Raw genomic sequence first — 15,908 nt, 5'->3', positions numbered from 1 at the left:
TAACAGAAACAAATTTGCTTAGAAAGCCAACTTCTATCAAGTAGTTAAAATAATAATATTTTGAATTATTCACATCAGTTATGGAAGAGGAACAGTCTTAACAAATCATTAGTTCTTTGATTCCTTGGAGACAATATGCTTCATCACCCTTAACATTTTGAGCAGTACATTAAGTATTTTAGTCAGTCTGGAATAATTGTTGTCTGCTGCAATTCAAATGAACCTATGCACAATAAGGTTTTTTAGCTTTGTCCCTTTTATGGAAAAGCTGTTAGAAGTTTTACGCATGGGTGCATGCTTGCCACATGTGTGTGTTTGTATCTGTGTGTAAATTGTATGTAACCTATGTTTTTGCTTCACGACAGCCATAACGCTTAAACTGGAAAATCCAATTTTCAAGATGCTCCAGAGTATGTTTGCATTCCTGATCCCAAGGAATTCAGAACATGAAATGTCAAGAAGAATTGAGTTCTATACTGTTGTGCTTGCATGCAACAAGATGTAGCTAAAGCTGAAGGCTACCTTGGCAAGAGTTAAATTTCATTAAGAAAAACCCCAGTACAGGAGGAAAATTATTAACTGCAATACACAAAACCTTTATTTTCCTTCATTATTTTTCAACCATTTTATACGATGAATGAATAAATCCAGTTTTTTTATCTCATTCAACAGGGAATTGAGTATCTGAAAATTTATCACAAACAACAAATATAGGATACTGTCCACCAGCAAGTTAAGTTGTGCAAACCCCAATGAAATGAATGTGAGCTTTACAAGACTTACCAGGGAAGCAAAACCCTTACAAAATATTTCACATGATATTGCTAGCAAAGGCTGCTTTTATTGTGAGCCCCAAGATGCCATCAGGCTCCAGCTTGGATTCTCTGGCTTTCCCTTCTCCTCCTGGGGGAGCGCATCTTGGGAGTCTGGGGAAGATGCCAACCTACGGCTTGGGGGGAAGAACAGGAATGAGAAGGGGAGGCAAGCTCAGCCTTGACTCCCAGGATAAGGAGGTGCCTCTGAAGAACCTACCTAGACGTAGTGAACACCTGCAAGCTCCACATTCCTGCATGGCACAGAAATCCTGTGAGTGAGTACACTACAACTTCAGAAGCTCGGCTGGCAAGAAGGCAGAGAAATCCATTGGAAGAAATTAATAGCTCCTGTGTGGTCCTGAATTTCTTGCCCTGCTCTTGAACTCAGGAACTCTGGCTCTTACTCCCAGCCCATTGTGCCCTGCTGTCCCTTCGCCTGGTAAGAGTTTTAGGCTGCAATAGCTCTCTACCTGCTACCGAGTCTGTGCTGTTGCTTTGTTCCAATAAAGCCATCCTTCGTTCCCAGCAAGAGTCTCTGCCAGTGCCGTCATGTGTTGGGTGGGAGCCAGGACAGCTTTCATCAGGAGTCCATTATTCCACTCAAGTCTTCCTTCCCCCTTCTGACAAGCATGGTGAGAGGATCCCCAGTCTTTCACTGCAGCTTAGAGCTGGGTGTGTGTGTGTGTCTGGGGATCATCCCACAGTTGGACTGTGCTTGGAAACAAAGTGCACTATAGGGAATCTCTTTGGAAAGGCTATGGCCCCGGCTGGGGACTGCAGAGGAACCTCCAAGCACTGTACAACCCAGCACGAAAACCAAACATCAACCTTTCCTTCTAACAGCCCAGTGCTAGAACACAACCCTCAGCTCCCCTTCTCATGTCAGGGAGGAGAGATGTGAGGATAAAAACCTGCAAAATCATGGGGGCAACCTTCTACCCTCACTTTGCAACTGCAGCCCTGGAGCTAGAAAAGACAGCAGGGATAGGCCCCAGTTTTGTACGATGGTCAGGAATAATTATTTTTATTTATGAGGTTATATCCCACCTTTCCTGCAATAAGCTTAGAACATTACACATTCTTCCCACCCTCCTGTTTTTCTCCTCACAGTTGTTTGAGATAGAGAGATGGTGATTGGTTATCTGTGAAAGGATAGAAGGATACAGCTTTCCTTAAGGAGCAGAATCTACAGGAATCTTCTTAAAGAAAGTAGTTCCCAGTGCATGCGTTGTTCAACAATGAGATCATTACTAGCTGAAACTTGGGAATTTGAGTAAGGCAAAGGTAAAGGGACCCCTGACCATTAGGTCCAGTTGTGGCCGACTCTGGGGTTGCGGCGCTCATGGCCAGCATGACTAAGCCGCTTCTGGCGAACCAGAGCAGCGCACAGTAACACCGTTTACCTTCCCACCAGAGTGGTACCTATTTATCTACTTGCACTTCATGCTTTCGAACTGCTAGGTTGGCAGGAGCAGGGACTGAGCAACGGGAGCTCACCCCGTTGCAGGGATTTGAACCGCTGCAGGGATTTGAACCGCTGACCTTCTGATCAGCAAGTCCTAGGCTCTGTGGTTTAACCCACAGCACCACCCACATCCTCCAGGGAATCTGAGTAACTTGCTTCAAAAACTGTCTAGGTTTGTAGAAGTCTTTTTAGTGTATTTCTTATAGATTGCTTTGGCAAGCAACTGATTGTTACCCAATGAAGCTTTTGTTCCTTTTACACTTAAATGTATTAACTAGCTTATACAGAGTCAGATTGATCAGTTACTGCTTGCTCCAACTGCAACCAGGTGCAGATTTGAACAGCCCCACTACCCAAAATCACTGAAATTGAGAGGCCATAGATTAATGTAGGGATCTTAAGCATGCAAAACATGTTCTTCATGTCAGAGTAATAGTCTCTCCTAAAATACACTGTATAGAACAAACTTAACAGAAATAAGTTCTACTTGTAATTTAAAAGGAATTAATCCAAATAAGTTTTGATTCTCATTCTCTTTCAGCTCCATTATCTATGTTTTTCTTTTTCTTTTCCCTGACACTGATCTTCTGCCGACTGGTGCTGGATACTGCCGCTCCAAGCTTCTTAACATAAGGATGAAGAAATGCTTTTTGGTCACAACTTGCCAAGTAAGTCAAACTATTGCTGAGCCAGCTTCATCTTAGATCAATCTAATCCAACATCCAATTAAGTTAATTACATTTGTAACCCCAACCTGAAATGGCAACATTCACTCCAAAGCAGGAAAGCACTGAGGATGTCCAAACATTACTGTATAGCCTAGCTTTTATTTCACCCTTTTTTCAGCTCAAAACCCTGAAGAGCTTCCTTAACATCATTCCTTTTGCAGCTTCAGCATTTTTAGAAGATGTATAACAGTAGCTCAAGGACTGCCAATCAGTGCAGCAGTCTTTCCCCTGGCAAGCTAGTCATTCAAAGCGACAACGACTTTTCAGTAGAAAGCAATGCTAATCCATACTAATGTTTTAATTCAGAGATGTATTTCTAACACTCCTGTTTTCCAATTTGTGCTGATTTTGGCAACGTAAAATCTTTACACAGATATGGATTGCTTTGAAACAGTTTAATGCTTGCCTTCGCAGCACCCAAATCCAAGAGGATCATTGTGCATAAAAAGATAAAGGTTATTTACACAATTAAATCAACAAAGCTCTACCCATTGTGGTTTGTATTATGAAGCTACTGGTTAGCTTTCAATTGGAGAGCTGCTTTCTTCAGAATTAACTGTGCATTGTAGGTGGTCTTACAAAATTTGAATGTATTACTCAGCGTTCTTCAACCTTGGGCTCCCAGATGTTGAACTACTACAACTTCCATCATCCCTGACCATTTACTAAAATGGTTGGGCATTATGGGAGTTGTAGCCCAGCAACAAACTGGTGGCAGACCTTTTGCAGGGAGAATTCTATACCTTTTAACTTGCTAAAAAAACACACTTTTTGATGCATTCACAAAAAGATTCTGGCTGGTAGAAATCAGCTTGAAGTTTTAAGATTTAGGTTCTAATTTTGTGCTGGCTTCAAATTAAGTTAAACTTAAGATCCCATTTAAATCCATGGGGCCTGAACTTTATTGACTTAGCTTGGAAACCACCCATAGTTTATGAAGCTGTGGATGAGTGGACCCATCTTGCCATGTGCTTAGCTTTGGTGCCAAGACCCTGATTTTCAGTAGGGCAGAGTTCCCCATAACATCTGAACCAGGGAAACATGGGCTAATGTCAGTTTCAAAAGCAGAATAAGAAGCCGAGATATGGTTCTGGTTGTGCAACCTCTATAATCTGTTTTAGAGTGTCTGAACCCTGAGTGACTGAACCCTGAATGGACAGCTGTCTACTGTGATGTTCCTGAATATTCATCCTCAAGTTAAGTCTTTTTTCCACATAGACTACCTGACCAGAACTGATTAGCTCTTTTGCCCTGTAAGTGCAGAGAAGTTATGAAGCTGGAAGCTTCTGACTGTCCAGAGACTACCAACATCATTCCAAACAACTATCTGTCTCCACTAAAGGACCAGCTTCTCCTGGTCTCAGGTTCCCATAAATACACAAGACTCCAGTTTTGTCTTTCTGGAAATGTATAATCAGGAGTTCAAATATGCTCTCTCTCAAACCCTTTCTTCTGCACGGAACTCTGCATATTCTCTGAAAGCAGAGTCTGTTCAAGTAAGCAGCATGCAGCCAACTAAATTAGATTAATTTATATTATTTGCTTGATGTTAATTTATATTACATTTATATAACTTGCTTTACATAAGCAGTTCAGTTCTGCCAAATGCCTAGAAATAAGTTTTTGTGGAAATTACCTTTAAAATGTTACCATGATCAATCATTTTGGATAGTGTTTTATGCATCCATTCTCTGTTATTGACAGCCAACAATTCTTCAACTCCTGTGGTTTGATTTATAACTACATAACTTTTGGCTGGCTCTCCAACACTAACTGAGAGGTAAATCTCAAGAAACAAAGCCTGCTATACCTCTGCAGTCATTGTTTCTTAAAAGCTTGTCATTAAGGGAAGTCAACTCATTATCAATTTAAAACTCTCATCTGCGGAGGCATTTTGCCTGGGTGGGGATCAAACCTATCAGCAAGCAAGAAATGAGATTGAAGAATAAGAAGAATAGACCAGCTTCAACTGTACACTTAATGAAATACTAAGGAATGAAATAAAGGGGGGGGGGGGAGAGACCAAGAACAGATATGATGAATGTCATTCTTGTAATCAGAAAGTGAATTTATCGGACATCGTTAAGATCATGAAACTAACTGTTCCAAAATATTCAGAAATTAGAAAAGGGAAAGCTGCTGATCTAAAGTATTCCCGGGGTGGGGGGCTCTTTCCCATTTTTACCCACTCTCACATTAAGTTCTTAGTGATGTATGGAAGTGAGAGCTGGACCATCAAGAAGGCTGATCGCCGAAGAATTGATGCTTTTGAATTATGATGCTGGAGGAGAGTCCCATGGACTGCAAGAAGATCAAACCTCTCCATTCTTATGGAAATCAGCCCTGAGTGCTCACTGGAAGGACAGATCCTGAAGCTGAGGCTCCAATACTTTGGCCACCTCATGAGAAGAGAAGACTCCCTGGAAAAGACCCTGGTGTTGGGAAAGATGGAGGGCACAAGGAGAAGGGGACGACAGAGGACGAGATGGTTGGACAGTGTTCTCGAAGCTACCAGCATGAGTTTGACCAAACTGCGGGAGGCAGTGGAAGACAGGAGTGCCTGGCATGCTCTGGTCCATGGGGTCACGAAGAGTCGGACACGACTAAACGACTAAACAACAACAACAACATTAAGTTCTAGAGTCCAGCAACAGATCTATTACGTGATCAAGATGCTTGGTACTCAACCCAGCATATCACCATTTTCAAAACTTCTATTTTCATATGCAAATTTTCTGGTAAGAAAGCCAAAAGTTCTAGTTCCTCAATACAGTCATTTTTATTTTCTCTATCAGGTGGCCAATCAGAATAGTGTGAAAACTGGCTCAAGGACAAGAGGACAAACGTAGAGTGTCCTGTCTTAGATCCTAGAACAGGGTTTCCCAAACTTGTGTGTCCAGCTGTTTTTGGATTACAATTCCCACCATCCCTGACCACTGGTCCTGCAAGATAGGGATGATGGGAGTTGTAGCCCCAAAACAGCTAGAGACCTAGCTTTGGGAAACCCTGTCCTAGAAGGCTCTTAAAAACATAATACCATTTTTTCTTTAAATATTAGCTCCACAACAGACAATTATTTGCTCTTAACAGTCATGCAGAAGAACTCTAAATGAGTTGCAAAAGCTATTAACAATACTGTTCATACAACAAAAATAATCTCAATTAAGCTACCTAATTTGAAACAATTCTGATTCTTGGCATGGTTTTGAGGTAGTAAATCAGCTAGAAAGAAGAATCAACTGAAGAACACAAGCAAACAGTTGCTTAATTTAACAGCTGAAGTCACAATAAAAAAGAAGAAAAGTTCAGAGCCCTCAAGCTTCATTAAGATGCTTCCTGAGTTACTCAAAACCATTTATGGCTTTAAAAAGGCCAGCACTTTGAATTGGACATAAAAATTAATCTGAAGAAGAAGAGTTTGGATTTGATATCCCATTTTATCACTACCCAAAGGAGTCTCAAAATGGGTAACATTCTCCTTTCCCTTCCTCCCCCACAACAAACAGTCTGTGAGGTGAGTGGGGCTGAGAGACTTCAGAGAAGTGTGACTGGCCCAAGGTCACCCAGCAGCTGCATGTGGAGGAGCGGAGACGCGAACCTGGTTCACCAGATTACAAGACTACTGTTCTTAACCACTACACGACATCTGGCAGTCAACGAACATGTTTCAAAAGAAGTTCACAAGAGCAGCGGGTAGTACATGACATTTTTACATGTACTATGAAAACAGCTCCACCTTAAAATCAGAATACATAACAAGGGTCATATATCAAGGATCAAGATGGACATTAAGAATGCTAGAGCATGGAATAAGTTCTTGGACTTCAACTCCAAGAGCAGTCTGATAGGAGCATTCTGTCTTTTCCTGCCAAGAATTATAAAAGGATCAGTTGGCGAGTTCACAGTCCAATACTTTATTAAATAGAAGTAATGTATTATTGCTATTAAGCTGAAAACATACTTCAGGAACAGAAGCTGGATTTGGAATTGACACATAACCTCTTTGGATAAATCATGCTATTGAAGGATAGGGACAATTTGGCTTTGCCATAATTGCTAACTAGCTGAATACTTCTGTTTCATTTTGTAAAGTGTTCTTCAAGATTCAAGCGTTCTTGATACTGCACCTGATAATTCCAATATGCCGTATATTAACACATTAGGAAGTTTGTTCTCCAGGAACTGCCACAAAGTTTATTCTGTCAATACCACTGAGTTGTCTGCATTTTAATAACCAAAAGCCTTGCGCTCAATAGGTATAAAGGTATTTCTTTTCCTACAGGTGGGTTGTAAAGTTAAATCAACACTAAAATAATTGCGTTATTCTGATTACCAGTTGCATATCAGCAATACCACGCCTCTCAAGAAATCAGTTTTGCGTAGGTACCATTGCTGGTGAAATTACAACATTAGCATCTGCAATGTGACCAAAATGCTGTTAGACGATGTTGTCCAGAACCCTTTAATTCCTCACTGAACAGTTACCTTCTGCTGCAGAGCAATTGCAACCACATGGCAGCATGAACAGCCATCCAAACAGCCTTAACAAAGCCTTGCCTTGAAGTTCCATACCACCAGGGACCAGCATATTTGCCTAATGAGATGCCTTGGGAACTTACGTTAAAGCAATGGACCATCCAGAATAAGTCTCAATACTTCTTTACAATTCTATGATTTTGTGCTTATTATCTGTGAACCTACTTAACAGTTCCACCTTAGTATTTCGACAACAGCAAGTTCACAGTGATCCATTATAGGGCATTACAGCTGAGCTTATGAGGCCCACAGAGACTTTCCAAAGGGATTGCTTTTAACTTGTTTGTGTGTTGAATGCTGCCATTATGGATGGTCAGGGATGCTTAAGTTTCCATTTGCAATATGTTTGCCTAATCCTTAGTCATGCCAGGGCAAAACAAAAAGAAAAATGGATCCAAAATAGCTTGGGAAGAGATTCAGTTTTTAGACATCCCAAGAATAAATAGGTAATTCAGTATTTAGGGTTCTTTGACTTTTTTTAATTAATTGGTTTGATTCAAGGTTGTATCCAACACCACACACAGATAGAGTGTTCCACTCATGCTTCTTCTTCCTCTCTTCTCCCTGTGCACCCCCAAAATTGACCCCAAGGATTTCCCACCTCTGGAACAGGTTTTGAAGGTGAGATGGGATGCAAAGGAGGGGGTGTTCCATTGGGCAAATAGAAGTCTATTGCACAAGGAGAATGACCACATGGGCTACAAAATCCCGTTAAGTAACAAAGTGTTGGTGCTAATATTTACTAGCATTAGATAAAACCACCTAGCAGTGAGTGAGGCATCCAGCTGTATGATTTTTGTTTTTTAAACGATATGCATTATTGCAGATATGTGGCAGCATAACTAGAAGATGCTTGTGTTTTGTTGTGACTGTGTTTCATCAATATCATCTAGACAAGGACAGGAAAAATCCTAGGCACTTGGTTCACCCAGGTGACCTCAACTTTGAAATGTTCATTCTGTTAAAAAGAGCAGTGGCTGTTACTTGAAAGCATTTAAAATAGTTTCCCTGCCCACACTCTTCACTCATTTCCAAATATCACCCAAGTGTTACTACTACTACTACTACACTATGCCCTCAAATTGTACTGATTATTAAGGAATGTAGCACCCTGCTCCTTGGAGCAATAACATTTGTAAGCAGCTCTCGTGTGGGGAAACATACATCTGAAGTAGCCTTGGCTTGGCTTGGCTTCTCTCACTCATAGCTATTTCTGAAGCAGACATTATTCCCATAAAGCACACGCACATATTTCCAACAAACAGGGCAGGAATAAGAAAGTGGAAGTGAGTCAGGAAGTGCCATGTGGAGCCTCAAAAAAACCTGATACAGCACCAGAGAAACTACTGCCTCTCACCCAGGCATCTCTCTTGCATCTGTAATGAGACTTGTGGTCCTCTGACCCACCAGATTCTTGAGAACGCTAACCACTTTCCAGATGTAATCGCTAGTTTCTGTCATATTCACCACTGAAGCAAGTGTGGCAGGGGGCGGGGGGGGGTGAAAGGAAAAGGAAGGATCCCCACCAGACAAAGAGTTGTTTAATACCCTCTTGCCTCATTCTGCAAAAATGTCAAACGCAACAGCAGGCTGTGTGCACAAAGCTCTGAGCACACTCTACCACAAGCAGATGGTTGTTGCCATGGGTGGAGGGACATGAAGGGTGGAACAAGTTAAGTGAGGAAGCCACGTTCAAGATGTTATTAAGTAAGGCATGTTTAACTGAATAAGAAAGAAACCAAAATGAGTTAAAGCTGTTAAGGCAGATGAAGGGTCAGACGAATGAATGGCAAACATATAAATTTGTAGCATAGGACAGAAGTAACAGAGCCTCATCACAGGTGAGATTTGGTTGATACATTTTAAGTACATTTAGACTTTAACTTAATTGTCCATCTCCTTTTTTTCCCTTTTTTTTTGGGGGGGGCCATGTCGTCTCCCTCTGACCTCACTGTTTACAATTTTTCCTCCATATCTCTACACCTGCCAATGGAGGATAATGCTTCAAACATCTGAAGAACTTGACTGCAGTCCACTGAAAGATATGCCTTAATAGATTTCTTAAAGGAGCTGCAAGCCTCTGTTTAGATCTATGTTTCTCATGTCCCCCTCCTTTAAGTACACCAAGTTGTTCCATTATAACTTTTTACAGTGCCCGCTGCTTTCAGCCAATCAAAGCGTCTCATTTTACAGGTTCCGTTTTTTGAGTTTTCCACAAAAAAGCAGCCAGCTGTTTCTTCCCTGTATCCCAGCTCCCCATCAATATGCACGTGCGGGAAAACAATCCTTAATTACAAATGGGGGGTGGGGTGAACTCAATGAAAATCTAGTAAAGCTTCACCAGTCAGGTAAAGCCAATGTAAAAAGTGTATATGTTATACGAGCAGACAATAACAAATAGCAGCTGCATATGCACAGTCACAAATCTTCAAGCCACACAGTTGACTACAAATGTATGGATCTTGCTTATGTGTAGTTTTGACAGGCCCCATTCTGCTCTTATTGAATTTGTGTCCACAGAAGAAATATGGGTTGACATAATCATCCTCTTTGGTTTACTTGCATTAGCAGGTGAGTTATTTTCCATTAGCCCAGTGTTCAGCAACCCAGCACCCTCCAGTTGTATTATCGCTACCATCAACCCCAATCAACAGCAGGTTGTTGTGCTTGCTGGTGATGATGAGCAGCCAGAATGCCTGACATCTCCACCATCTGGAGGTGCATACCAGGGGATCACTGGATCTTGACTGTTTTCACAAACTAAACACCACATCCTGTAGCAACAGGCCAAGATATATGTGGACTGTCCCTGGATCAAGTGACTTTTCTTCTTTAAGTTCTGAAGGTTCTTCACCTAGCTCAAGGGTGTCATCTGAACTAGCCAGATGTTTAGCTGATAATCAATCGCAGTCAGTCCCATCATTTGAAAAAATAAAGACTTTAGAGCAGTCTTGTCCCAAAATGGCAACAAGTCATTCTGCTTTGGAAACTGTGACCTTGTTTTAAGGAGCCATTTGGCACCAGGCTTATATATCTGAGTTTCTAACACTGATTGATGAGAGTTTTAGTCCAACAGCATCTGGAGGGCACCAGGTTGGCAAGGGCTGGGTCAGCATGCAGCAAAACAGACAGGAACGCATTTATCATTCACCATAGCAAAATGCTCCCCCCAAAACCACACACACATTTCCCTTATTTGCGTAGAAGAAGAAGAGTTTGGATTTGATATCCCGTTTTATCACTACCCGAAGGAGTCTCAAAGCAGCTCACATTCTCCTTTCCCTTCCTCCCCCCCCCCAACAAACACTCTGTGAGGTGAGTGAGACTGAGAGACTTCAGAGAGAAGTGTGACTGGCCCAAGGTCACCCAGCAGCTGCATGTGGAGGAGGGAAGCGAACCCGGTTCATCAGATTACGAGTCCACTGCTCTTAACCACTACACCACACTGGAAAATCTCCACAAGTTTACTTGAAAACTAGGAATTACAGCTCAGTTTGAGCGAAATCACTAACCCTAGAGCAGATTCAAAAGTTCACCTGGGGACATAGCAGAGCTCGTCCCAGAATGTACCCTTCCCCCATTTTTCATAGCCTTGACTGTGCTTCTCAGATAAAAAATCTTATATTTTTGTGTGTGGAAAAGAATGCTATATGCCTGTCTGGTTTTTGGGTTTTTTTTTTTAATCTGCTCTTTAACTAGGCCTTGTTAAGTACTGTTTTCAAAGATTTACTTTGAATATCTCCCACAGGCATGATCTGAAGATTCATGATGCAGCAGACTTTCTGAATGAAGCTAAGGAGCTATGGATCTAATCAGGGGACTGTCAGAGAATATGCTTCCTTAGTTATAACTATAGATGCAGAATCTATTTGAGCACAAATACCAAGGAGAAAAATGGATTCAATCAAACAGTCACAATTTTGCAGTGGTTTTTCAAAGGGTGCGGCAGGAAAGGATGGTAAGTGCGGCAGGAAGATTCCAGGACAATCAAAAGAGACATTTTAGTATAGTATAGTATAGTATAGTATAATACACCATGCTCATAAAAAACATTTTTCTATTTGCAAAATCACAGCTAGAGCGACAAGTGATACTTAAAGCTTATACCTCTCATTGAGTTTGTATACATATGTAAGAGGCTTGTTTATAATTATATTATTGTGATGAATGATTCCTGTTCTTATGTAGCTGCATTGTTTTATTATAAAATAGCTGTGTTCTATGTTATAGATGAAGCCCTGCTAGGAATTGTTTTTTGTTTTGTTTTCCATTGTTATCACCAAAAACCTTGGTGTGTTTTTGTTGCTTTTTATTCTGAAAGTGTGGCCCGGGGGGGGGGGGGGCAGAGTTTGAGAACTACTGCAATTGTGTAACGCCTACCTTTGGACTTGCTGCCTGTTTTGTGACATTTTTGGTCAGTTGTAACAGTTGTCACACTACTGTGACAAATGTTATCACTATGTACTCTTTAATCTATCCACCAGGAGGTGATATTTCCCTGGTGAACTGCAAATCCCGGTATGCATCTGCTAGCCAAGTTGAGGTTTACAGGGCAGCTACACCATAGCTTCAATGTTGTGCTATGCCAGGGCAAGGAGAAAGCCCACCCCTTACATACACAGGCAGCATGTTGGAGTTCTATACTTCTAGGCTGACAACAGATGCACTAGTTTCGTATGGTTTGCAGAAAGCAGAGGCACTGAAGGAATTCTTCCAGTTCCCAAGAAGTCACATGGTGTTCCCTCAATTTGTTTATCATTCATTACAGAAACCACATTCCTTAACCATATGGATAAAAAAGGATACCTTACGCAGTGCAAAAAACAGCACGCAGAAGATGGGCAGGAGCTCAAGAACGAGCAGGCATGCGTATGAGAAATCTGCCTATCTCGTTAGAAAGAGGACAAATAAGTAAAGTTCACTGGCTTTACGGTTGTCCCTCCATCTTAAAAAGCCGATAGCAAGTGGCAAGCCATCTCACTCACAGGGTCAAACCCATATAACCAAATGCTTTTGAGAGCATACTGGTTTCTGTCATCAGTAGTACAAACAGGACCCAGCTGCCTATCTCTGGCTTTCCCAACCTGATTAAAAATCTGTACTCTGCCAGGTCAACTAGAGGAGGCTCTTCCACCTGACCATAGAGGCCATAGAGATCCATGAGCTACCTGCCAGATACAGGTCAATCAACTTCAGCATTCCTTCCCATCGCATACTAGAATAGCCAAGTCGTCAGAGACTATCCTGGTCTCGTACAAACCACCAGCACAATGCAGAGTGCCATCTACTGCATACACAGGATGATTGCTCAATGGAAAAAAATTAATATAACCTTGAAACAAAGTGAACACACGACACAACTGGCCTGTTTTTCTCAAACATCATGTAGACTTTATGGCTTGAGAATGATTGATTGTGACATGGAGAAAATGAAACAAAATAATCTGAAAAGAAGAGCATTGAAATAAGCTGTTTTGTGTTTCAAATGCATTCCTGATTTTATTGTTACACCAGCAGTAAATAACCCATGCAGCCATGTTCATCAAAAGCAATTTGATTTCCCAGCAACACACTCCAGTAACAAAGATGATCCATTGGTTGACTGTGATCAGTGACCTATTAATACATCAATAAATCTCTCCCTTCAATATCATTAAGATTGGGGGGGGGGGGACACAACACAATAGTTTACTTTTCGAAGCTTTTTTATACTTAAGCCTAATACTATATTTCTGTTAGATTCTGTTATCAACATTTAGCTAAAGTAATGAAGTCTAGCAGATCCTGAATAAGACACCTGTTTCATTAGAATGACTTATTCTTCTGCATTTGGCCTAACATGCCAAAACCGCAGGTCGCAAAAAGTAAAAGTTATGAGATATAAAAGCATTAAATGTCAAGTAGAACAAGGAACCTATTTACCTGAGATCTTGGTATACCAGATTTGCAAAGTTTTACAACTTTCGAAGGAGGAAAATTACTAGGATCACTCGATGTGAGTAAGTTTTCGTTACGAGCCACTTTACCATTTACTATCTTGTTGAAAATTTCATTTCTGCATAGCGGCTTTGACCTGTTTCACCGTTGCAAAACAAAAAGCTATTATGGTAGGCTATATCAAACTTATTCTGGCATATGTGGTTGAAAGTCATTTCCCTGTACTCAGTGTTAAACCAACACAAAGTGCTTATGAACCTGACAGAACAAACGAATATAGCGTAGCAAAATCTGGATGAACCGCATACATGGGGCCTTGCGCTCTTCTCTAGTTCCATCAAAATTGCTTCTATAGTGTACATTTCATCAGTTTTATTTGAGCAACTTAATTAAAACGCTGGCTGGCCTTTTAGATCACAGGAGAGCAAGGACTTCCTAACAGGCTGCTGCAGAGAATCCTTTAAAGAGCTTTGGGTGGAGGGAGCAACATAGCAGCTCTGACATTTATCATTACATAAAAGTCTACATTGACTGAATTTCCCTAGACAGGCTGAAATACGATCCACACTACATAGTTTAATTGAATGCAACCATAAGACCAGGAAGTGGGGCTTAACTAGGAAGACGCCAAAGCTTCCATAGTAGCCATGGGGAAGTACTCCACAAAAGTTCAGCAACAGGCCAACACACAAACATACAACCTTTGTATCATCTTTACAGTTTCGCTTGTGAACTCTTGGCTGCCATGTGCAGATTCCCTGCTGCCAGAGGTAACTGAACTTTCAGATCAGCTGGATTCCATCCCAGTCCTGAGTTCACCCATCCTGACAGACCAATGCACTCCAGTCATTCGACAACCGGAACATTACAGGCAACGGAGCGCTGCTGCACAGCGATTTGCATTCCGCTCAGCCTGGTTCTGCATTGATTCAGCTTAACAGATAACTTTCTCAGGAGAAAGGGCAGGGGGACAGAAGACTTCCTACAACTGGGAGGAATCACTGGTTGGAATGCAGCCACCACATACTGTCGCTCTAAGAAGCCTGAAGAAGGAGGGAGGGAGGGAGGCGGAAAGACCCCTGTGCCATTTCCCCACTGACTTTCCCTTCCTGGAAAGAAGGGGTGAATTAAGAAGGAAATCGCCCAGCAGGCTTCCTGACCCTGTCCCTTTGGAATGAAAAATTGGAACCAAGCCAATGTCCTCCCCCCATCCAAAAACGCTCCTTCGCGAGCAACTTGTGAACCACCACCACCACCCCTTTTCAGCCTGTCATCAAGTGAAGACGGGCCCACGTAAGGAGGGGCACGGCTGGTGTGCTAAGATAAAAAGGGGATGCAGCACCGGGGTGGATAGAGAAGAGGGGGAGGGAAGGAGAGGGGGGAGCAAGCAAGCAAGCAAAGACTCCTCCAAGTCACTGCTGCTGCAGCAGGAGCAGCGCCGGCGTCTCCCTCCTCCGCCTCTTTGCCCCTGCACGCCGCAGCCTGCAGCGCCTTCTCGCTCTCCCTTGCCAGCCAGGCAGCCGCGCGAGGTGCATTGATCTGTCCGAGGCGCCGCTGCTGAGGAGGAGCAGGAGAGGCACGAAAGCGCCCAGGGAAACCCAACGGGGAGGAGGGAGAAAGGGGTCGCCCTTGCTCCCGGGCGGGCGGTCCCTCCGCCGGCGGGGCGGACCCTGGAAAGGGCTGGGCTGCCCGGGAGGAGGGGAGAGCCAGGAGGCTCCGACGGGCGGCGGCGGCGGCGGCACCGGGCACGTCCCGCGTCCCCCAACCCCCCAAGCGCCTCGCAGGAAGGGCAGCGGAGTCCCTTCCTCCTGGCTCGCCCTGGCAATACCTGTCCCGCCGTCCCGCTCCCGGCCTCCCTCCGCCCGGAGGGGGACACTCACCGTCCGGTGCCGCTGCTGCTGTTGCTGCTGACGGTGCCTCCCCAGCCCCGGGAAGCAGCCGGCGGTTGTCAGCGCCGCTCCTCCTCCGCCGGGGGTCCTCGAGAGGAGGAGGAGCAGCAGCGATCTGCCCGCGGTGGCCGCCATCTCTCAACTGGAAGCCGCCCCGCTCTCCGGCAGGCAGCGCTGCGGGGTTGCTGGAAGGGGGCGGGGAAGAGTCCCCGCCGCCGCCACCGCCGCCGCCACTCCCCGCGTGCGCGCGCGCATACACACACACACACATACGGAACCAGCCAATCGCGCGGCTCCGCCCTCGCTGGAGGGCGCGGGCACGGCGTGTCAATCCTCGGCCAAGCCCGCCGCCAATCGCCGCCGAGGAGCTGGGAAGGGAGGGCGGGACAAGGCGCCTCGGGAGCTGTCCGTCAACGGAGGAGGTGCAGGGGCGGGAGAAACAGGGAGGGAGAACTGAGCGCGAACCGGGCGGCTTATTAAGAGGCGCGCCTAGCTCAGGTAGAGGCTGAGGGGGTGCCCTGTGGAGACGCGTAAAAAG

General features: G+C 43.7%; 1 protein-coding gene across 2 annotated transcripts in view; it reads right to left on the bottom strand.

Annotated features, from left to right (window-relative positions):
- The window catches only part of MCU (mitochondrial calcium uniporter), an 86,627-nt gene extending 70,956 nt beyond the window's left edge, over positions 1 to 15,671 (bottom strand). For both annotated transcript variants that reach the window (XM_083503204.1, XM_083503203.1), the window contains exon 1: positions 15,362 to 15,671. In XM_083503204.1, coding sequence (XP_083359330.1) covers positions 15,362 to 15,505 — 144 coding nt within the window. In that variant the 5' untranslated portion in view covers positions 15,506 to 15,671. The remainder of the gene's footprint in view (positions 1 to 15,361) is intronic.
- Between the last annotated feature and the right edge of the window lie 237 nt (positions 15,672 to 15,908).

Source organism: Podarcis liolepis (assembly GCF_965112155.1).
Source record: "Podarcis liolepis genome assembly, chromosome: 5".
Classification (NCBI taxonomy): domain Eukaryota; kingdom Metazoa; phylum Chordata; class Lepidosauria; order Squamata; family Lacertidae; genus Podarcis; species Podarcis liolepis.
This window is presented reverse-complemented; position numbering and strand designations above follow the sequence as displayed.